The following is a 21,566-nucleotide window of genomic DNA, read 5'->3' as shown; positions in this document are numbered from 1 at the left end:
ATATTTTGCCCAACCTATGCCACTTCCCTGCCTTTGCAGACCCCTATTATCCTTTTGTCTCTAGCTGGGTGAAAGCCTTCATGTGTACCAGCTGTCCAGCCACCAGAGCAAACAGAAGAGATAAGGGAAGGGCTACACTCTAAACACAGTGGATAAGAATGCTAATTTAGATTTCTCTTTACTATCTAGTTTCCAACTGTCAAATTTATAGAGCCTTGTTGCTATTACCAAGTTTGGCTGAGTAAGTCTGTACTTGGTGACGAGTTAGGTGGGAAATAGAGTAGAAACAGGACAGAGAACACCACATGTACTTCTTTCCCTTCTTGCCTTTCTTGCTAAAGGCTGGACAGTTTTTGAATAGAAACAAGAATCTACTATACATACTAATTGAAGGACATAGAGCTTTCACAAAAATCAAAAAGCATTTCAAAGCTCCTGAAGTAATGCTACAGTATTTAAGGGGAAAAAAAATCTAAAGCTTTTGAACCGTTAAAAGTTCTGAAGTGGTAACTGACTTGTTGCACAGCTGAGGTTACTCCTCTATGTTTGTACACCATGGGGACAAAGGGGGTGAAAAAGGGTTTTCATCGTAGGAGCCTGAGAACCAAACGTTTTTCTGAATACAGGATTCAGCTACACCCTTTCTTCTTAAACATTTTGGCAGATGTCATACACATTTTTCTTCTGCTATGTGCCAATAAACCCCTGTTCCTCCTAAAGAAGTAACATTCCACAAGGAAGGTTTCATGCTCTACTTGGTCCTGTGAACTGCCCCATTAAAACCAGACTGCAGTCTCTCTTGCTGCCTCACTAACATGCATGGCAGTATCTGAATAAAATGAACAGTTGCCCTTTCTGTACCACCACGAGAACTGACCCCATCCCTGTTGGTAACTGGAGTTGGCAGGCTGAGTAAAGCCATGCCCAACATTTAAGACCTAGCTCATGTAAGGACACCGTCATACACCAGGATAACCAGGAAGAGTTTTCTTCCTGGGCCAGAGGAAAACAATTTTTTTAAAAGTTACTTGTTTGTCACTGAAAAATTCTAAGCATGGAAGAAAAAAGGAATTTTATAAAACTAAGACTTCTACAGCAGCACCCCCATGCATTCAGTATTACTCTATGGTAAAAAGTGTAGCTTTTCCTCATGCAAAATTAACACTTTTTTTTTTTTATAATAGAATTGGAAGTGATGGCTTTATGATACTGTTCTCATTTTCACAATTCTTGGAAGAATTACACTGAACTTCAGTAGCCAGTTGAAGAGGAAGTTATCCTTCTTCCAAACTTATATAAACCAGCATAACACAGAGGGAGAAAGTTACTGGTCTGAAGTTACTCTAAAGCATAAAAAAACCCCCAACCACCCAATCAAAAAGTACCACACACAACCCCTTCCCCCACTTTGTTATATAAAGATCAATGCACAAAGAAACTGAGATTTTTTTTCTGTATTTGAACTGGTATAAAGGCTTTTTGTCTTTCTGCTAATTTTTAAAGCAGTTCAGTATGAGGAAGCTGTGTGAAGACTGCTTTTTTCCCCCACAACATCAAAATTATTTGTATTTTCTCCAAGAGCAGTCTCAACTGAAAGTAAATGAAGAAACATACAAATATCCAGAGCAGAGATAGGCCTGAACATTGGCATAAACCAGGTATGAGGGACAACTTCCTTTAAAAGTGCATTACAAAAATAGCACGTTCACATTCTGACCAGGGTTTAAAATTAAGATACCTGGATACCCTAGAAGAAAGTTACTATCTAGTATTTTTGTCGTGTACACTCCTTCCTAGAAAACCAAGATTTACTGAGTCTGAGTTGCTTACTGAATTCTTTTCATGGAAGAAGCACGAGCTACATGAATTACACAGGTAATAGGTGGCTTGGTATTATAATTTATTTGTATACAATCATAATGTACCCTGCCTCTGGGTACAGTAAGTTGAGTGCTGCATGTTCCCTCAGACACAGAAATAGTCCTGTAGTATGATGGGGCTATTTGAAGTGATGAAAATGTGAATGAAGGAAGGAAAAAAAATACAACAGCCTGTCAAATAGATTTTGAAAAAAAAGTATCAGTCACAGCAGTTAACTGCAACAAAAACTTAGATGGAGGTGGTGGCAGTCTGATTAGTCTCTAGCAGATGGAGGGCTCTTCTACTGCATGAGCACCTTCAACAACAGCTTTCACACACTTGGCCATTGTCTGTGATGCTCTACTGATAGAATCTGTAAAAAAAGAAATCCAAACATGTCAGTGCACAGACACAATACAAAATAAATTTAGTACAAGACTGGATACAAAGAGGATAAATAAAATCACTTAGTTGAAAATACAGTCTGTGCTTTATGTAAATTCCAAATAATTTTACTGAAAAATTTTGTTTCTTCCAAAGACTCAAATCTTGTGTATCTTAGCAGAAAGCTTTAAATTAATCGTAAGAACCTTACTGTAAAGCTAAGTAAAATGTTCTGCTGATTTCAGAAAGGAAAGCCCACACTATACATACCCACACTATACATACCTGTCATATAAAAGTCTTTTATTGTGAGCTGAGGTGGAACAAGAGGATCAGCAAGAAGCTGTTGCTTCGCTAACTGTGGTAAGAAAGGAAAAGAAAGTCACCTTTATGATAGGAACTTGTTACCAAAGCATTTGTTTCGTGAATTCTGCATTCAGTGCGTGTCAAAAATGCTTCTCATACTACATGTGAAGATTTTTTTTAAAAAGCATTATGCTATATAACAGCACTAAATCATGCCAAGATGCTTCAGTTTTGTTTACCTTTGCCAATTCATTTGCCTGGATGAAGTAGTTAGCTTCTTCCACATCATCATATCGAACCAGGTTGGGTGATACTTCTTCTAAACGCTTCCGTATTTGATCAAGGTTCTCATAAGGCAAGGTCAAACCAGCCAACTAAGAGATTCACAGAAAGAAATGCCATCAATTCTAGGGATTTAATTCATAGTGGTTTAGATTACCAATCCATTAACATCCCTAAGGTAAAGTGGGGAAAAGCCTACACTCCTGAAAACACAGGCAGTTAGAATGCACAAACTGAAGCAAAGTCACAGTGTTCTGTTGCACTTCTGATGCCTACATAGTCAACACTTCCCCATGTTAAAAACCAGGCTGTCCTGTTTGCTATACACAGGATAAAAAGAAAAGAAGTACTTTTCTCCTTCCATACTTGCATTTTCCTTAGTTTACCACCAAAGGTGATAAAAGTTGATGCAATTATCAATGCATCTTGTTCCCTGTGAGTAGTGAGCACGTATCTGACCTCATCTAATGACACCAGATCCTGGCCTCAAGAGTCTATGCTGTTTTCTTTCTAAAAAACAAGAAACTGCATGCTCCCAGCAGCTTCCTCTAAAGCACTTCACAAAGACCTGCAAAATTTGCAGAGCTTTCCCATTATGCATTCCAACAACATACAGCAGCCACAATAATAGAGCAATCCTCAAAAGGGAAACAATATGATTTAACTCACAGAATTAACACAGGATTCAATACAAAACATTACTTCTTAAAACTATGTGTTTCCCTGAAAATCTACCTTTTTTTTACACTGGAAAGTGTTTAGAAAAAGGAACTTAACCTCTCAGTGTATTTTTATTAGAAGCAACTTAAAACAGCAACAGTACCTCAGAGACAGCCCTAATAATTTTCCAGTCTTCCCTCGCCATCCCGGGAGGTGTTACTGCTACTCTTGTCTGCTGGGCCCGACCTTCAGTATTTACATATGTGGCTGCCTTCTCTGTGTATGCTGCTCCTGGGAGAATAACATCAGCCATGGGAGCTCCCACATCCCCATGGTGCCCTAAATACATGGGAAGAAGAAACAGTACACAACCACATGAGACATAAGTAAGTCAAAATAAAAAGAAATGCTTTACTAACACAGAATTTCTGTGTTCCCAGAAAAAAAAGATTTTCTAAGTTTTGCTCAGCCAGTAATCTGAAGACTGTTAGGCTGACTGCTCTGAGGTCTTACTTGCCTAACACATTGGGGAGAATGAATGGACTACAAGGAGGAGTAAATGGTACTTCAGTCTCTATAGTCACTCAGATTTGGGAGGTTCTTGGAACAAGTATTGTTAGATTAAGATCATGTTTTGGTATGATAGAACAGCTGGAAACTAAAGCTGTTTTGTCTGCCAGGTCTGAAGCTATATTTCTGAAGACCTATACTGGTTTATATTCCCTTATTACTCATCAACTGTTTCCCATCTTTACCTAAGAAATAGGTAACCAGTATCTCAGTTATGTGTTAGAAGTTCCGCTTCTTGGCAGAAAACAAAGGCTGAAATTCCTCAAAGGGTTTTATGCCACTGTTTATGCTTTTCTCCAACACTTCTTAATTTACATGTACTAATTACCTTGATAGATGATAAAACAGTCCTTTGGCAAGTCTTGACGTGTTACACAACCCGAATCTGCTCCCAAGAGATACAATACTTTGGGAGGATTTTTCCTAATTGCCTCGACTCCTGGTTTGAAACCCAGGTCCAAAGCAGCTACTTGACTTGCAACCCTGTAGGAACAAATACATCGTGACTTTTAAGTTATGTCAGAATTCTCCCTCTCCCATCAGAACAGACCTAACTTCTTTTTCTGACTAAATATTTTGAAGGGATGTAAAGAGGTTCCTAGCAGTAACAAGACAAACATGAAGCTTAAAGGCAGCTGAAATTTTTGACAGAGTATCAAGTTAGTTCTGCATTTTGACAACCTGACACCATTTAAAGTTTTCACAGGCAATGTCACCTATTTAAGATGGGAGAGCAAGAATAAAGGTGCACATTGAAAGTCAGGACCTAGCAGCAGGCAGCTTACTGGTGAAGCTTGATGCTCCAGATGACATTTGAGCTACGAATGGAACTCATCAGGCCTTTAATTCAGGGCACTCACATGGAAGATGAAAGACCAGCTCTTGGGCCATCACTACTCAAAATCATCAAAGACTTAAGACCACTATTTCATCACTATTCATTTATTCACACATAAAAATACTTTTAAAATAATGAAATAATCATTCTCATTTTCTGGCAGTCTTCCTTTTCCAAAGCAACAGTTTTGCATAATCCTCCATAATCAGGTGCCAGTCTTATTTAAAAGAAAAAAGATTCTCTCTAGAGTACAGTCTTCCAATGTAACTCATTTTGTCTGACACAGACACAGAGGTTTCAATAAGTTAAGCTGCTTTTTACACTTAAGGTAGAACGGATGGTGCACCATAAGTACAGAAGTCAATATGAAAGACTGCCAAACCACACTTGTATCATGAGTGTTCTTTAACTCATCAGTGTTTTGGTACTAAGTATTTCAGTTTCAGCAGCAGAATGTTATATTTAAGTTTCCTTCAGAGGACCAAGCCCTGCTCTAACTCTACTAGTTTTACATCAATGAAGCCGCTTTTGGCAGAAGAAATTTGTTGAGTCTCCGGAACAGAGTGCCATTACATTTGTTTAAATAATTTTTCCTTTACAGAGATGGTCAATTTGACAGTCAGAATTTTAGAAAGGGAGTGGTGGAGGATTGTCCAAGAGACGCTTGTCTATTTAAAGGAGTAATAGCCTGATAAACTGAATAGCTAAGATTAAAAACCCTCAGATGAAAATCTTTGAAGCTTTTCTATTAACTATTCAGTTGAGAAGCTGCACAGTAAAAGGAATGTTAAAAAAAACAAACAAACCATATTATTTAAATATGCTTGCCATTTTGTTTTTCTTCCTCTAGATAAAATGCAGTCATTTAGCAAGTGACACTGGTCTGCTGTGCATCCTACTGAGCACTGTGGTAGATGTTTTTAAACTCTCTTGTAATCTATGCCTAAATCGAAACCTTAAATTCAACATTTGAATATAATAAATTAACAAAATCTCATGGAGAGCCTGAAAAGTTTGCCAGGTCAAGGAATCCATTTTTATTAAGAAGATTTTGCTAGCTTGTACTTCAGTTTTGTATATCCCCTACAGGTTTTAACCCATTAAGTTGCTTGTGTGTATACAAAGCAATCTGTACACATACATTGTGGTAACCCATGTAGTCCAACGTGCAAGCAAGCTACTCCCAAAAAAATTTTAAAGCAAACCTGTGTAGGATGTTCATGACTTTCCAATCAGCATCAGCACCACTCTTGGCCCTGGCATTCTGTGCAATGGTGGAAACAGCAGCATGGATGGCGGCTCCGTCACTGCGCTGCAGGGCTGCGCTTCCCACCACCACCATCGGCTTTTTGGCATGGTCGAGGACCTATGCAAGTCAAGAACCAGAAATTCATTCCACAGCTATGAAGACAATTCTTGATACAGAAAATGTAATAAATCCCAAAATTTCTCCATAACTCTTCCATGCAAATCTACAGTTCCAAAATGGTCATTGTTTCATTTAGAGATAAAGCCAAGAGAAACTGCTGTAAAGCAGGAAACTACCTTGTAAACACAGAACTGTGCACTCGATAACCACACATTTAAGTGGAAACAGCAACGCCTGAAACAGCCTGTTTTATGTCAAGAACTATTCCAGGAGTTTCCTGCACTGCACAGTTTTGCACACCTGAATATATTACACAGTTTATACATATTTGGTGCACACTAATCATTACCTCATCTCTGCATTTGATTAAAAGCACATAACCCCATCTACAATATGGTACTTTTCTTCAAATCTGTCTCTGGGGAATTCAGATTATTACTCAATATCTGTGGAATTTAACAGTCACACTCTTAAGTTCTGTGTACCTTGGAGAAGGCATGTTTGCCAGAAGCAATGTCCTGAAGTATCTGTGGGGAGTCTCCTAGATGTTCATAAGTGTAGGTCAAATTCACAGGAGAGCCGACAAGGGCCACTTGCAAGTCATTGTGAAGCCAGCTGAAAAGACAGCAAACATTTTATAAAAATTTTAAAAATACAGAGTTTTACCCAACCAAAGCCACTAATTATAACTTCAGCAGTAACTTAAAATAGGATTGCAAAGGAATTTAAATGGCATTCACTGTTTTCTTAACATGCAGTTTAGCTTTTATTCTGACATAAGCAAGCCTAAAGGTTTTTTAGGATTATTTCTCTAGATATGTTCCAGAAACAGCACAGCAACACACCTTACGACAACTTCACAACTCAATTCCCTCCTCCCCTCAAACTTCTGCCAATTCAGTTTTAGAAATCCACTTATTTCTTAGATAAACACAGAAAAATTTAGCTAGCTGATTAGCCATTTTTTCTTTTCTGCAGCTTCTCATGGCACAGACTTATAAAAATACATTCAAAAGCCTCACTGCATTTTCTCCTCTCAAAATTTCAACATCATTACTGTTTAAAATTACATTATCCTAGCATTAAGAAGGACAGGGCTTTTATAGACCTCACTTGCCTCATACTGACATATGTTATTAAAATTGAATTAGCTATGTTCAAAAGTTTGGGCAAGCCACACTACTTGGCAAAGAAAATGTTAAACTTGAATGACTGCTTCTAAACTCAGCACATCTGATTTGTTACAATACAAGAAGCAGTAAACCGATGCTGAAAATAAATCTGCAAGGAATATGCTTCAACAGACTTCTATAAAACAGAGAATCTGAGGTGTCTGTGTAATGTAACAAAGGAATAATGTCTGAGTAGATGAACTTAATGTAAAATGTCAAAGTGAGAATGAACTAGCTCTACACTATAGGGTACTACCCTTTTTCCACACATAAATAACCATTCCCATTACTAAAAGGTGAACTAAATCCAATGATCCCATCTGAATGAATGCTCTCAAGTTACTGCCTGCAGCTCCAACCAAGCATTCTATCAAATCCAGATGGATTCACATGCTTATTCGCCACCAAGGAATACAAACCTCTTTCGAATTCTAGCATTAAAAAGCGGCGCCTCAAAGCGTGGATTGGTGCCAACCAGAAGGAGGACATCTGCCTCCTCCACCCCAGCAATCTTAGTATTCAGCAGGTAGTTAGAGCGTAAATCCGTGCTATAACAAAAAGATGTAAGAAAGAGGATGAAAATTCAGTAGAGGGAAGGAATGGTAAAGATTGTAGATGCTCAAAATACTTTTTCATCTTGGGGAAAGAAAGAGAAAGAAGAGATTTCTCAATCCAAATTACTAATTATAACTGTACTAAAGTTTTCACACCACAAATAGAAATAGACCAACTTATCCAGCTCACAAGAGAGTAACTGGCTTTCAGTAACTCACTGGTAAACTGCAGCAGCCATACATACAGTACAACATGGGGGTAAAGCATGCAACCCTTGCTGGAGTAGAGATCAACTATGCATCAACTCACAATCCATAAATACTCTCTATATGTGAGTATTGTAAATTCAAATAAACACTGCATCAGCAATTGTTATCCCTGCTAATTTCAGAATATTGCCATGAGATGATCTGCAAACTGGAAAATTTATTAACATACTAATTACAGCCAGACATTGCCTGTCCTCTTACCCAGCTCCAGCAGTAGGGAAGATCTCTTCAGTGCAGAGTGTATCACAATTCACTCTATTCAGTAGGTCTTTCAGAGCTATTAGTGCTTCTGCATCCACCAGCCCTCCTACAACTGCTGCTACTTCCTTACCGTCAACTGCGTGGAGCTGGAGAGAAAGGAAGTAAAAACACAAACAAAAGAAACCACTGAAATAAGTTCTCATTTGGCCCAGGTAAATACTTGTCATATTAAGGTGTGCCAAAGCCAGCAGTGCAACCACTGGCCTGGAGTAGCACAAATGGATCAGTGGTGTCTGATTCCTGCCAGGCAGCAACTCCAGCTCCTTCAGAACTCATGATAAGGAAAGAGGAGCTCTCTGTATTCTATGCAGGTCTCTCCTACTTGAGTCATCACTCAGATGTAGCTAATTCTCATTTGGTATGGTGAGAGAGGAAGGTTGGTGAATGCTTTTATTTTAAGAAAGCCACAGTGCAGACAGAATACAAACTTCCCTAACACAAGCTCTGGTAGTAAACTTAAGTCAAAGGCATTATCTGAGAAGCAAGAGTTTTTGTAACAAACCCTGCTACTGTAGTATGGGCAAAAACATCCTTGAGGAAAGTTCAATTACAGTTATTCAATTCTACTTCACCCACATAAAATTTTTAATCAAAATCCAGAGCAGTCATGCAGCACTTCATTTGAGCTGCAGAATCAATCACCACACAGAGAAAGCACTGAGAAAGCACAAGTCAGATATAAGTAATACAGATTTAATGTCTTTGATGGCAAAAGTGGTGATAGCACGGTTTAAATAAATTTAAAGATGTCTTCAGATAGATCAGCGTATTCAGGAAAATTGCTTCCTCCTAAATTTCTGAAGAAACAGTTTACTTTCCTATTTGAATAAAAGTAATTTCTCTCCCAACGCTCCAAATGAAAGCAAAAGTTCTTTAAAAGGTCCAATCCATGAAACAGGAAGTATTAGTAAAAATGAGAAATTTATGAGGAAACACAATGGATTAGCAAATGTTCCCCTCTAACCTTGAAGAGAAAAGCTTTTTTGATATAACCCATTTGATATTAATATTTGTAATACATCCAGCTTTAGAAATTAATTTTAGGCTACTTCTATTGAAAACCGTTCTTACCACACCAGCAACACGAGCTAAAACATCCTCCCATGAGGCATAAACAAACACTCCTTTCTCATTTTTGATCATTGGCTGAGTAAGTCTCTGACGCTTCAGACCATCATAAGCAAACCTAAATGAACAACAAGAATATTATAAAAGAACAAAGATAAAGATAATTGTGTATAATTCAGTGAGTTTTCTAATTGCAAGCTTTTAGAAAAGAGAAATATTTCCCCTGAAAGTTTTTCTTCTCAAAAACACACAAAGCAACCAGTAATACAAATAAGTTACTGTGAAAATAAGGTACAAAAATCAGAACATTAGAAAACTCAGCAACTTCAATTATAGAATTAAAAAACATTTTACCAATTATTTTTTTTCACTGTAGCTTTACAATACTAAGAGTTGAATCCCAAAGTCAGTGCTACTGTGCACATTTCTCGTTCTGCAAAGTGTGCCTTTAATGCATGTATAAAGATGTAGGTACAACCACATCCACACACCTTGTTTTGTCAGATATCCATTCCTCATTGATATCTTCATGCAGCCTTGGCAAAATTCTCATCACTTCTCCAGTTCTTGTGCTCACTACGATGTTGCTTCCAACTGCATCAAGCACATCAATTGACTCTACCTTCCTGTTTAGAAGAACAAATAAACCATTTTCAGTCTTTCATATATAAGTAGCAACAGTGTCTTATTTTTGGCCTGAATAGAGTTAATTTTCTTCCTAGTAACTGGTATAGTGCTGTATTTTGGATTTAGGGTGAGAATAGTGTGATAACACAGGGATGTTCTAGTTGTTGCTAAGCAACATTTACACCACATTAAGGACTTCTCAGCTTCTCACCCAGTCCCACCAGCAAGGAGGCTCAGGGGCACAAGAATCTGGGGGAACACAGGCAGGACAGCTGACCCCAACGGGCCAAAGGGATGTTCTGCACCACACAGCAGCAAGCTCAGCATATGAACTAGGGGGAAAGCTGGCTGGGGGCTGCTACTCCAGGACTGGCCGGGCAGTTGCAGTGTGCATCACTTGCTTTGCATATACTAATTCTTTTATCATTATTATAATTTTCTTTTTCTGTCTACTAAACTGTGTTTATTTCAGCCCATAAATTTTATCTTTTTCCTCCCCAATTTTCTCTCCCATTCTCCATGGGGGACTGAAGTGAGCAAGTGGCTATGTGGTGTTTAGCTGCCTGCTGAATTAAATCACAACAGTCCTTTTAAGCACCTAGTGGGGGCATGAAGAGTTGAGATAACAACAGATCTGACCAGAGTGTGTGAAAACGACTTTGTTACAAGTATTCATTGTATTAGTTTAACAGGCGCTAGTCTCAGAGTTGCTGCACACGTTCTCAGAGCTGTGTTATGTAACACTTTGCTGGCTGGATACGTTCCCTGTTTGCTGTTTACCATCTCTGGAAGGTGGGTTAAGGATGTCATCCCGTCATAGTGTGCTACACTGGTTTGTGACAGGACAGAATTGCCGGTCCAGAGTCTGATCCGGTGCTTGCGCTCAGCATCGCTGCCGGCTCCGAGCTTCGGGAGCCCTCCAGCGGACACTGTTGGTAATTACACCCTCCACCTTCTCGGAGAGCCGCTCTGTGGGGAGACACCTTCCTCCCTCCGCCTTCCCCTGCTCCTCCAGACTCATTGCAATAGCTCCTGAGGATTTGGAATGTCCTTGGGATGCTCAAACCAGCATGCCCCTATGTTCGAGGCCAGGCTGGATAAAGTCGTGAGCAACCTGGTCTAGTGGGAAGTGTCCCTGTGCATGGCAGGGGTAGTTGGGACTCTATGATTTTCAAGGTCCATTCCAACCCTTAACATTCTGTGATTCTGTCTCCTGAATGTGTTTCAGGTCTTGTTTAGGGTTAAACAGCTACTTAAGAAAATCGCACGGAGATCTGCTCTGAGGCTGGACAGCTTAGTTCCACAAGATAGTTTAAATAGTATCTTCAACAATTACTCAGTTAATGAATTTGTATTTTCCTTTATACACATCTTTTACTAAGCAATCAGCACAACCTACAAGTCAAAAACATTTAAGGGTAAAAATAAGGGAAGAGCAGTCTATAAGCTATAACATTCTTCCTTTTTTAAATAAGCTGTAAGTAACAGAATTTGTGTTAGATTCAGTCTATGGAAAAGTCTACCACAAAAATGCAGAAAACAAAAATCAGAGAAAACCCTTGGTATCACAGATGGACATATTCTAAGATAAGGTGTAAGACACAGAGAAAGCTGTGTCTTCAGTATGAGTTAAGACACCTACCTTGTCTCCCATGGGCGTGCAGTAAAAGCATATGGCTTGGAGGTAAGAGCACCAACTGGGCAGATGTCAATAATATTTCCTGATAACTCAGACATAAACATTTTTTCAACGTAAGTACCAACTTGCATATCATTTCCTCTTCCGGTTGTTCCCAAGTCATCTACCCCTGCAACCTCACTGGCAAACCTGGTAGATGCACAAAGGAGGAGAAACATATCTGGAATGTACAACTGCAACACAGAACATTTTTCAGCCCTCATCTCATTTTCTTAAGATAAAACATTAATTCATACACCTGAAAGAAGAAAACAATTGTTTAGATGCATTAGTCAGTGCCATCACATGCAGGAGCATCTGCAGAACTTCATTCAGAAAGGGCTACAAAAATTAGGGGGAGTTACATCAAAAAACAGAACAGTTCCGTACTCACTGTATTACACAAACTGAGTCCAAGATTAGTCCTAACTAACAAGTTCTTTCTAGAACTAGTTGGGTACATTGTATTCTTTTCCATCTGGCTCAAGTTGGCTGCTACTGCATCTCAGGACTACAGAACAGCACAAATATAGCTACCAGAGGCTATCAAAAATAAACAGATCTTACAACTGTGGCTGAGGAAGTCATATATCCATTCTGGCACCAACACCATGGGACCAGTTCTGCCCTGCAGAACTCTGATTTCACTTTCATGTATTGGCCATCTCTCTATTTCCTGTCTGGTAGCTCCAGGAAACCAGCTATCAGTCACTAACAGAAATAAAAATTTTAAGTACAATCAGAAAAGAAAGTTTTTAAAAACTGACTACCCCTCATGGGGTTGCTTTCACTAGTAACAAACTGACACAAATATGCCTGCTCAGTACTCTCCTCAGTGAAAAGTAAACGTTACCTGATGCATCGAGTGCACTGTATACACCGAGTCATGATGGTTTTGACTAACGGGCCAATGTTCTTGTCCTCCACAGCACGTTTGCCCTCTCTAAATCTGCTCCTGTCACTGCCAAACATCATTGATTGGTCCTAGAACAGACAACAGAACACACACATATCCAGGCTGCTGGATATGCACAATTTCATCTAAGACAAAAGTATTATACATAAGTCTACACAATTTAATTGGATGTTGTACCTGTAGATCACATTCTCCACCCTGATCACAGATAGGACAGTCCAATGGGTGATTTGCCAGCAGAAACTCCATTACACCCTCTCTGTTAGGTTCAGAGAATGAAGTTAATGTCAACTTAACACCATTTAGCAGATAGTACAACTAATCAGCCAAAGGAGGCTAAAAGAAAGGTACCTTGCTTTCCTGGACTTCTCAGAGTTTGTCAGTATATTCCAGCCCTTCATAACTGGCATGGCACAAGCAGCAACTGGCTGCAATCACCATAAAAAGCAAGCATGAATACAATATATTTCTTCTCAGCATGGGCACAAACCCCCACTCCCTCCCCCATAATTCTAACGTAGGTATCCGTTATAAATAAATAGAAATAAAGAGGTCTGCAAGGGAAAAAAATAGTCTAACTGATAAAGTCGCTAGAAGCCATATTTAGTAATAATCTGCTATATAAAAAGGTTAAATTAGTTATGATTTATTTAACGTTAAAAATTCTACCATTTCCGGTGCCAATTCAAGCAGTTACAGCATTAAGAATGTCAGTTGTAACAGGTACAAGGCAAATCAAAGAGCTTCAGCAGACATCTGGAAAACCTCTAGAACTGAAGTTCAGAGTGTGAATAATTTACAAGACATTTATTTGCACAAAGCCTGTATAAAGTCTTGGAATAAAATTCTTCTCGAGATTACTGCAAGATGAACAAGAATGCCTGCTCAGTAAGCAAATCCCTCTTACTTTTCAATCCCATTGTGACTTCCACCTTTAGTGATAACCCAACATTTCCAGAGACCCAAAGCTCAAACTATGGAATTGAAGTTGGGGTGACCAAAAGAATTTTATGTGTGAGTATAAACGTGTAATCCAAGACTGAACTTCAAAAGAAAGTGCATAGATTTCTTAGTACTGCTGAAGACAGTGTTCACTCCTGAAATCAACTACTATTTCCCAAGAGATATGAATGCATTAAAATAGAAACTACTAACTGCAATCTTTACTTAGAATGCAGATGGTTATCCTACAGCTAAATTCATACAGTATCTGAAGTTTATTATTTATGTAGTATCAGCTGAAAATGCATGGCTGAAGCTTGAACTACAAAGCATAAAATGCATCTAACTGCAAACACACAGCTATCAAATGCTCATATCCAAGAGCAAGATAATCCATAATAACCTGAGAACTGACTCTGACCCATAGGCAATCCCTGCTGTCCAGCAGGGAGATGAGAAAAAAATGCTCTGAGCAGCTAAATGACAACAATTATTTACAAGATTTAAACTAGGACCAAGCACAGAAAAAAATTCCTATTGAATTCCATATTGCAATTCCTACGAAACACAAACAATACCTTTGGAGCTTTCTCTATTTCCACAAGACACATCCTACAGTTCCCAGCAACAGAGAGACGATCATGGTAACAAAAACGAGGTATCTGAACTCCAGCCTTTTCACAGGCCTATAAAAAAAAAAGAAACAAAGGAGAATTAAATCTTAGTTAGACTTTCCAGCTCCACCTCAGAAAACACTAAGCAGCTTTTCAAAGAGTAATATTGTCAGTGCTCAAGAATAGAGTGCATTTGACCTTCCATCTTAAGAAGTGACCATAAATAAAAAATTGTGACAAAGCAAAAAAATGCCAAGATATCAATTACAAATACAGTTTCTCTAACCTTTGTAAATGATTGAGGAAATGAGAACTGACCCCTTTTTCATTCTTTCCTCCAATAATAGAGACAGTTCTCTGTAACAGGGCACTAACAATATAAATAACTTTTTTAAGAACACAAACACTCTTTAAAGAAAAGTGCATCAAAGCAAAAACTGAAAAACATAAAGAGAGCAACAACAGGCATAATGATTTCAGATAATTCAGCAACACTGACACTCTGTATAAAGGTACTCCAGCAGAGTCAATCTTCAACTTCAGCAGACCCCAAACTCAATGACAACATGACAGAAGAGGAGACAGGAGGACAGAGCCAACAAACTTGCAGAGAACAGATGAAGACAGCCTTTCCTGCATAAAACCCCCACAGCTGATGGGGGTTTACGGGATCTATGTTACAGCATAACAGCTATGCCTGCCAGAAGAAATACCACCAACTTTAATAAAAAAGCCCTCTAACAAGATCTAATTTTTCTGACAATTTCTACCAAAAGCAAAAAGAACCATGTCAGCAAACCTGAAAAGCTAATTTGAAAAAATAGCACTTAAGAAAAATTTACACTAGGTTCCTGCTGGGGGCATTCTAATGCCTAAATAAATTAGGAACATGTATCCAAAGAACAAAGGCTACATATTGAAATAAATTATGTACTTTAATATTTTAACTCACTATACACATCCCCATTTAATGGCTCCTTAAAAAGAAGCTTGACACTTAAGCCTGAAAGGCAACAATGCTCAGTACAGGCTAGGAGATCCAGATTCCCTTTCTTCCCACACTAAGAATAATAAAAGCAGCTAAGGATGAGCACTCTGAATTGTAACAGCTAATAACTAAAAGGAGACAATCCCTCATTTAACCAAGACACGCTGTAACAAGACTTTACAAAATTTACGGGTTCTGAAAGACTACGAGGTCACTTATTGCTCAGAGACAGAAGTTCAACCAGAATTTATCAAAGTCTGTTATTGCATTGCATAAATTTTTGTAGCTGGGATTGATGCTGCATGCATCTTCTTTCAGGCAACCATAGTGTATTTTTCTTTTTCATACACTGAATTCCTCCAAGGATTTCTGTCACATGAAGTTGCATCACAGTCAGTTAAAACACCCCTAAAGAATTGCAAGAAACAATGTAAAGGTGGGTAGGTTTCTGCTGTGTGGAATAGAACATGCTGCCAAGAAGTAAGATGGGAAGTCCCAGAAAATTCAGAATGCCATTCCCCACACCTGCAGTACTGTGGTTCCCGGGTTCACCAATACAGGATGGCCATCCACAAACACCTCTATTTGGTTGCTGGCTGCTGTTGCAGTTGTACGTCCTGAAGGACACGGAAAGAGAAAACAAAAACAACTTTCACTTACTGCTAGATGCAAACCATCAGACCCCACACTCCTGATTTTAGTTATACAGTGCTGATAGAACCCCAGTTCTACAAACAGTGCAACACAGAATCCCTTAGCCTGCAAACCAAGCATGCACACGTGCCCTTCAATAAATAAACTGCACATAAGTTTATCACCACAGACCCAGGTATAAACTACACTTACCACATACTCTGGAGGACTGGGTGACCCCAGCTAAGGTCCTGGGGACAGCAAGCAGTCGAAGCATGGTGCTTTAGTAAAGAAAGAAAACGGCACTGTTGTTATTAGTTTGAATGTCTGCTGACAAGTTTTAAACAGGCAGAGTAAAAACTTCTACAGCAGCTGGAAAGGAGCACGTATATACACCTGTATGTACGCTTATGGGAGACCGAGTTACCGCCTTCAGACACAAGATATGGTTCTTTAGCAATTTATACACACGCATAGGAACGTCACCGAGCGGCCTCTCCGCCTGCAGCGGAGCGCCGGCCCCTACCCCGCTCCCCCACGGACCCGACGGCGCAGCTCGGCGGCGGCGGGCCCGGTGCTGTCGTCCCCGCGGCCGAGGGCACGACCGGCAACAGCGCTACACGACGTGCGGGTCACCTTGGAGGCGCCGCTGCCTGCTGGGCAGCCCCCGGCCCGTCAAGGACACCGGGAGCGGCGGCGGCGCCCGGAGCAGCGGCACCGCGCCCACCGAGCCCGCGCCGCAGCGGCACCGCCGTTACCTGGCGCGGGACGGGCGGCGGCGCCGCGGGACGGCTGCGCTCCGCCTCGGCCTTTATGGCGGCGGCCTCGGGCCTTTCCGCCGCTGCCCTCAGCCACCTTCGGCAATCTCCGGAGCCTTCTTCGGCAATCTCCGGAGAGGGCAGTCCACGCTCGGGAACCTCCGGAGCGAACCGCTTCGGGTATTTCCGGCAAGTAGTCGGCGAACGATGACAGGAGCAATTTCAGCCACTAGCCCACAGCCTTTTCGGCCACCGTCACACGCACTACCCTTCTCTCGGCAATTTCCGTCCCTTTCCGCTTCTTTCTTCGCCCAACTCCGGCAATTTCCGCTGTTGCCAGCGGGGCGGGGTGTGGCAACAGCACAATGTTACAGAACCCCTGTAACGCCGCAAACCTTCCTAGGGTTTATAGTCAGCCTCGCTTTTATTACTCCGATGCTTCCCCGCACCTCTGGTGTCCCGCCTGCTAAACGCTCTGCACTGCAGGAGCCGAGCCGTGAGGAGCTACCTCGCGGCTCGCTCTCGCGGAAGGATACGCTTGCGCGCAGTCTCGCGGAGGGATACCGGCGGTATATAATGCCGGCGCAGGCGCGACGAGGCCCTTTCCCGCGGCGGTGGCGGTCGGGGCGGGCGCTGCGTGTGGGCCGCGCGCCGCCGCCATGGGCTTTGGGGACCTGAAGTCCGCCGCGGGCCTCCGCGTCCTCAACGACTTCCTGGCCGACAAGAGCTACATCGAGGGGTGAGAGGCGGCGGGGGGGTTCCGGGGTGCGGGGAACATGAGTCGGGCCTGGCGGGGACAAGCGGTGGGGACGCGGAAGGGCCCTGAGTCACCCTGGCAGCTGCACGGGTGGCACTGCTCGGCGGCCACCGCTGCTCCACGTGTTCCTGCGTGCCCCGAGCAGGGGGTTAATTTGCCATGTTCTCCGCAGGTACGTCCCTTCGCAGGCTGACATAGCAGTTTTCGAAGCGATCGCTGCCCCGCCGCCTGCAGACTTGTTCCATGCTCTCCGGTGGTACAATCATATTAAGTCGTATGAAAAGCAAAAGGCGAGGTATGGTTAAACTGCGAAGGTGCAATATCTCTGCAAACTAGCCTACAAATTGTTGGGTTTGTTCGAGTTTGAACAAAACTGGTTTCCGGTAGTACCACGTGGTATTTTGTGTTGTTGGAACACAAACAGTTGCAGAAGTAGGGCAGATCTCTTCTATGGAAGACAAAATTAATGATTTTTAGTACAGAAGGACATGGAAAGAAGGGGAAATATAAAAGGAAATACTATGTCTATTTTTTTTTAGTGATTTTAAGTGTTCGTGAAAGGTGCGGCATTGACATCCATGGAGACTGCAGGCCTCTCAAAAGGCATAGCATAGCTAGGGTCAGTATTGCTACACTGCTTTTTCTGAGCCTCAGTCCTCTTCAGAGGAAACTCTTGCAGAGGTGGTTGGCTCAGTCTCCAGTCCGCTTCCGAAGCTTTTGTAATGCTGAAGGCGACTGAGGTTCTAAAGTGGTTTCACAAAGTCCGCTCTAGAAACCACTTATGGTTCCTGAAATCAAAAGCCAGTTTTATGGCTCCAGTAACAGCAGTTCATATTAGCAATACAACTATGAGCTTATTCTAAGATACTAGGATATGTGAGCTGCAGAAGGTAAATTCAGGGAGTTCTGGTCCCTTGTCCTGTTGAGAGTGAGGGTTTAGGGTAAAATGTTCACTGAAAGATAGGAAAGTAGCAGTTACCTTTCAGTAATGTGTTTTCAGTCACTTGCTAGTTCTTAAACAAGTGAAAGTAGTTCTAGAGCAAGAAGTTGGTAATTCCTTCTAGACAGAATGTAGTGCAGGTAAAAGATTCCAGTAAGAAAGCTTTTCGTATCCATGTGCCAAGTTGGAGTAGCAGTGTTGGGCAGGATCGTACCAGCTTTGACGAGCTACAGCAAATCCCATATTCACAGATTACTCATCTGGCGTGTCAGGACCATTGGGGGCTGTCTTTCAGGAGGTTCTGATTTCAAGTAGCACAACTGGATTTTTACTCTTTAGCACAAGGTTTTCATTACAAATGCGTTTGTAGATGCACTGATGAACTGGCAGTGATTGTACTGACGTTTTAGTAGGTTCCTAATATTTGTATTTTTCTTTCAGCTTACCAGGAGTAAAGAAGGCTTTGGGAAAATACGGTCCTGCTGATGTTGAGGATACAACAGGTGTGGCCACAGATAGCAAAGATGATGATGACATTGACCTTTTTGGATCTGATGATGAGGAGGTACTTATGACCTTTTTGTATTATTTTTATTGCTTTTTACAAATAAATGCAGGTATGCAGATTTTCACCTCGACCTAGTTACTTACATTTCTGACTTTGATAACAGATCCTTCTTGGAATTCTCAAGTGTATCTTATCTTTGCAGAATAGGAAGCTTGGAAGGTAAACCCTCAAAATTTAGAAAATAATATGTTGGAATGGGTGAACTATCCAACTTTGACTGGTTACATGATGAGTAAAACAAAAAATCACCATCTTTCGGCTGACAGTTGTGATGATTTGTTTTTATCTGAGTAGATGCCAGTCAGTTTGGTAGCGCTTCGGAGATGCAGGGGGTTTGGTGCTTTACTGTAGCTGCAAATTTCTCCTTCAGGAAAGTGAAGAAGCAAAGAAACTGAGGGAAGAACGTCTGGCCCAGTATGAATCAAAGAAGTCCAAAAGTATGTATGCATGCCAAGAACTTCCTAATCTTTTATGCTTGAGTTAATTTTCATGCATTTGAACAGGATGGCTGGAAACACTAATTAACTGTAATAATAGATCAGCTTGACTGAATGAGACAGGAGTAATTGGCTTCACTTGAATTGCCTGTGAACTCAGCCTTCCCACAGCAAATGGGAATGTTAACGTGCCTTTTGTTGTGCTTTGTACACTCCTGCTGCTTGTTCTTTCCAGAGACTGAGCTTCCTACATAAATGGAAATAACTTGAGGATTTTCTGTGAAAGTTTAGAGAAACTGCTGCAATGCACAAGTTACTCCACAGCTACTGGTCTGGAACTGTTCAGAACTGTAGCAGTTGCAGTATTCCCTCTGTGGAAAATAAACTGTTACACAGCGTTAAGCTCCTTCCCAGATCTTCTGAGAAGGACTTCCTATGTAACAAACACTGTCAGCTACTTAAATCTGTGTTCTTTTATGGGACTGTTCCTCAAGAACGTAGTGTATCTATGTATTGAAAGTTGGGATGTACACAGCTGCAGTACTTCAGAAATGTACATTGGTTCCAGAGGCCTGTCACAGCTATGTGAGCAGCTTCTTGTTCATGAAATTGGATAAGTTGCTCTCGTAAAACTAGTTTGCAAGTATATCAGTGAGTTTTTGAAAGATTTCTTCCTTTTCATGGTGATTTCCTTCCCCCAGAACCAGCTGTTGTTGCCAAGTCATCAATCTTGCTTGATGTGAAACCTTGGGATGATGAGACAGACATGGCCAAACTAGAGGAGTGTGTTCGAAGCATTCAAGCAGATGGCTTGGTCTGGGGATCTTGTAAGTATGGGGAAATACCAGAGCAGGGAGAGGGAGAGAGTGCAGTCCCTTGGGATAGTGTATGACTAGTTGGACTTGCAGTCACTGCTTGCTGATCTCTGAAAGGCAGGTAGCTAAAACGGGGGAACTGCAATACTACAGTACTTCAGTGTCTTCATATGGTCAGAAAAGGTGTATTAGTGCAGTGCCCTGGTTAAGATTTGAATACAGGTTTTGAAAGCTGTAAAACTTTAGCTCTGCTATCCTGCATCTCCCTGTGCAACTGTGGATGCAGCAAACAAACTCCCATACCACCCACATCACTGGTTTTCTGTCCACAGAAAGAAACCCTTCTTCAGTCCATTGTAATGAACGCTGGGTTGTTAATTAGATGGTCCATAATGTGGAACAAAGGCTGTTTTTATGTATTCCTGAAAATTGCTTTGGTCAGTTCAATCTTAGATTGGTGTTTTTAAGAGATTCCACCAATAAAAGAGTACTAAATGCCTTTTTTATTTTGCAGCCAAGCTAGTACCTGTTGGCTACGGTATCAAAAAGCTTCAGATCCAGTGCGTTGTTGAAGATGATAAAGTTGGAACAGATATGCTGGAAGAGAGAATAACAGCTTTTGAAGATTATGTACAATCAATGGATGTAGCTGCTTTCAATAAGATTTAAGTCTTGATATATCTAGAATAAATGTTGTTGCAAAAAATGTGCAGTGTCTGTGCTTAATTAAAATCTTAGAGTAACCCAGCTCACAAATGTAATGTTTTCTGAATGGGTAAAGTAGAAGCTGGAACTGAGTTTTAAGGTTGCTCTGACACCTCACTGTAGTACCCAAGAACATGAGTGAAGAAAACAGAAAATTTACATTTACCATCATTTCAGTGTTAACATGGCTTTAAAACACTGAAATGCTGTTTGCTCCATCTGTGGAGAAATTGCTTCTTCGGAAATGTTTGTAATTTCTCTGGATGGATGGTTTTAAGGGAAAAGAGCAGTGCTTGGTCAAAGTGCAAGTAATGTTTTAGTGGGTAAACGAATTCCTTTTCTTCCGTGAGGGTGGTGACTAACCAAATACATCATGGCCTTTGTTGACAGTTAAAACTCCAGTGAGAGGGAGACGAAGCTACATCCAAAATGACTGCAGTGCTCTAAAGATAAGGCCTGAGACTACCCTGGTTCTTTCTCACCTGTTCTGTGATGTAGAGGGGTTTTTTGGTTGGTTGGTTGGTTTTTTGTTTGGGTTTTTTTCTTGGTTGGGGTTTTTTTGAGGTTTGGAAACATCTGCAATGAAATTCCGTC

At 40.9% G+C, this 21,566-nt stretch overlaps 2 protein-coding genes and 2 non-coding genes across 6 annotated transcripts; 3 read left to right on the top strand and 1 right to left on the bottom strand.

Moving 5' to 3' along the window:
- Window positions 1–1,879: 1,879 nt before the first annotated feature.
- NDUFS1 (NADH:ubiquinone oxidoreductase core subunit S1) lies at window positions 1,880–16,840 on the bottom strand. 3 transcript variants are annotated; one of them, XM_048309788.1, is made up of 19 exons: window positions 16,751–16,840; window positions 16,206–16,273; window positions 15,885–15,976; window positions 14,336–14,443; window positions 13,167–13,243; window positions 12,993–13,074; window positions 12,753–12,883; window positions 11,864–12,049; window positions 10,086–10,220; window positions 9,598–9,712; window positions 8,467–8,612; window positions 7,861–7,989; window positions 6,755–6,884; window positions 6,106–6,266; window positions 4,391–4,545; window positions 3,656–3,831; window positions 2,790–2,924; window positions 2,530–2,602; window positions 1,880–2,233 (listed from the first exon to the last, which is right to left on the bottom strand). In XM_048309788.1, the coding sequence occupies exons 2-19, from the start codon at window positions 16,267–16,269 to the stop codon at window positions 2,142–2,144; spliced, it is 2,187 nt and encodes a 728-aa protein (XP_048165745.1). In that variant the 5' UTR covers window positions 16,270–16,273; window positions 16,751–16,840; the 3' UTR covers window positions 1,880–2,141. The 3 variants fall into 3 exon arrangements, with proteins under 3 accessions (XP_048165745.1, XP_048165746.1, XP_048165747.1); XM_048309789.1 differs by lacking the exon at window positions 16,751–16,840 and adding an exon at window positions 16,536–16,558; XM_048309790.1 differs by lacking the exon at window positions 16,751–16,840 and adding an exon at window positions 16,389–16,472.
- Window positions 16,841–17,325: 485 nt separating this feature from the next.
- On the top strand, window positions 17,326–21,014 carry EEF1B2 (eukaryotic translation elongation factor 1 beta 2). Its single transcript, XM_048309792.1, has 6 exons — window positions 17,326–17,489; window positions 17,680–17,802; window positions 18,889–19,012; window positions 19,386–19,452; window positions 20,154–20,279; window positions 20,782–21,014. The coding sequence occupies exons 1-6, from the start codon at window positions 17,410–17,412 to the stop codon at window positions 20,934–20,936; spliced, it is 675 nt and encodes a 224-aa protein (XP_048165749.1). The 5' UTR covers window positions 17,326–17,409; the 3' UTR covers window positions 20,937–21,014.
- LOC125329020 lies at window positions 19,233–19,312 on the top strand. The gene has a single exon (XR_007205014.1). It is a non-coding gene; the product is annotated as a small nucleolar RNA SNORD51 (small nucleolar RNA).
- On the top strand, window positions 19,769–19,902 carry LOC125329024. The gene has a single exon (XR_007205017.1). It is a non-coding gene; the product is annotated as a small nucleolar RNA SNORA41 (small nucleolar RNA).
- Window positions 21,015–21,566: the final 552 nt, after the last annotated feature.

This window comes from Corvus hawaiiensis, chromosome 7 (assembly GCF_020740725.1).
Source record: "Corvus hawaiiensis isolate bCorHaw1 chromosome 7, bCorHaw1.pri.cur, whole genome shotgun sequence".
In the NCBI taxonomy this organism is placed as follows: Eukaryota; Metazoa; Chordata; class Aves; order Passeriformes; family Corvidae; genus Corvus; species Corvus hawaiiensis.
This window is presented reverse-complemented; position numbering and strand designations above follow the sequence as displayed.

Excerpts from the sequence above, each read along its gene's own strand:
- NDUFS1 (XM_048309788.1), bottom strand. The coding sequence starts at position 16,269 with ATGCTTCGACTGCTTGCTGTCCCCAGGACCTTAGCTGGGGTCACCCAG. Across the intron at positions 12,050-12,752 it reads CAGTGCACTCGATGCATCAG|GTTTGCCAGTGAGGTTGCAG; the intron begins GTAACGTTTACT and ends TGCATCTACCAG. Across the intron at positions 7,990-8,466 it reads TTCCCTACTGCTGGAGCTGG|CACGGATTTACGCTCTAACT; the intron begins GTAAGAGGACAG and ends TTTTTGTTATAG.
- EEF1B2 (XM_048309792.1), top strand. The coding sequence starts at position 17,410 with ATGGGCTTTGGGGACCTGAAGTCCGCCGCGGGCCTCCGCGTCCTCAAC. Across the intron at positions 17,803-18,888 it reads TATGAAAAGCAAAAGGCGAG|CTTACCAGGAGTAAAGAAGG; the intron begins GTATGGTTAAAC and ends TTTTTCTTTCAG. Across the intron at positions 19,013-19,385 it reads TTGGATCTGATGATGAGGAG|GAAAGTGAAGAAGCAAAGAA; the intron begins GTACTTATGACC and ends TTTCTCCTTCAG.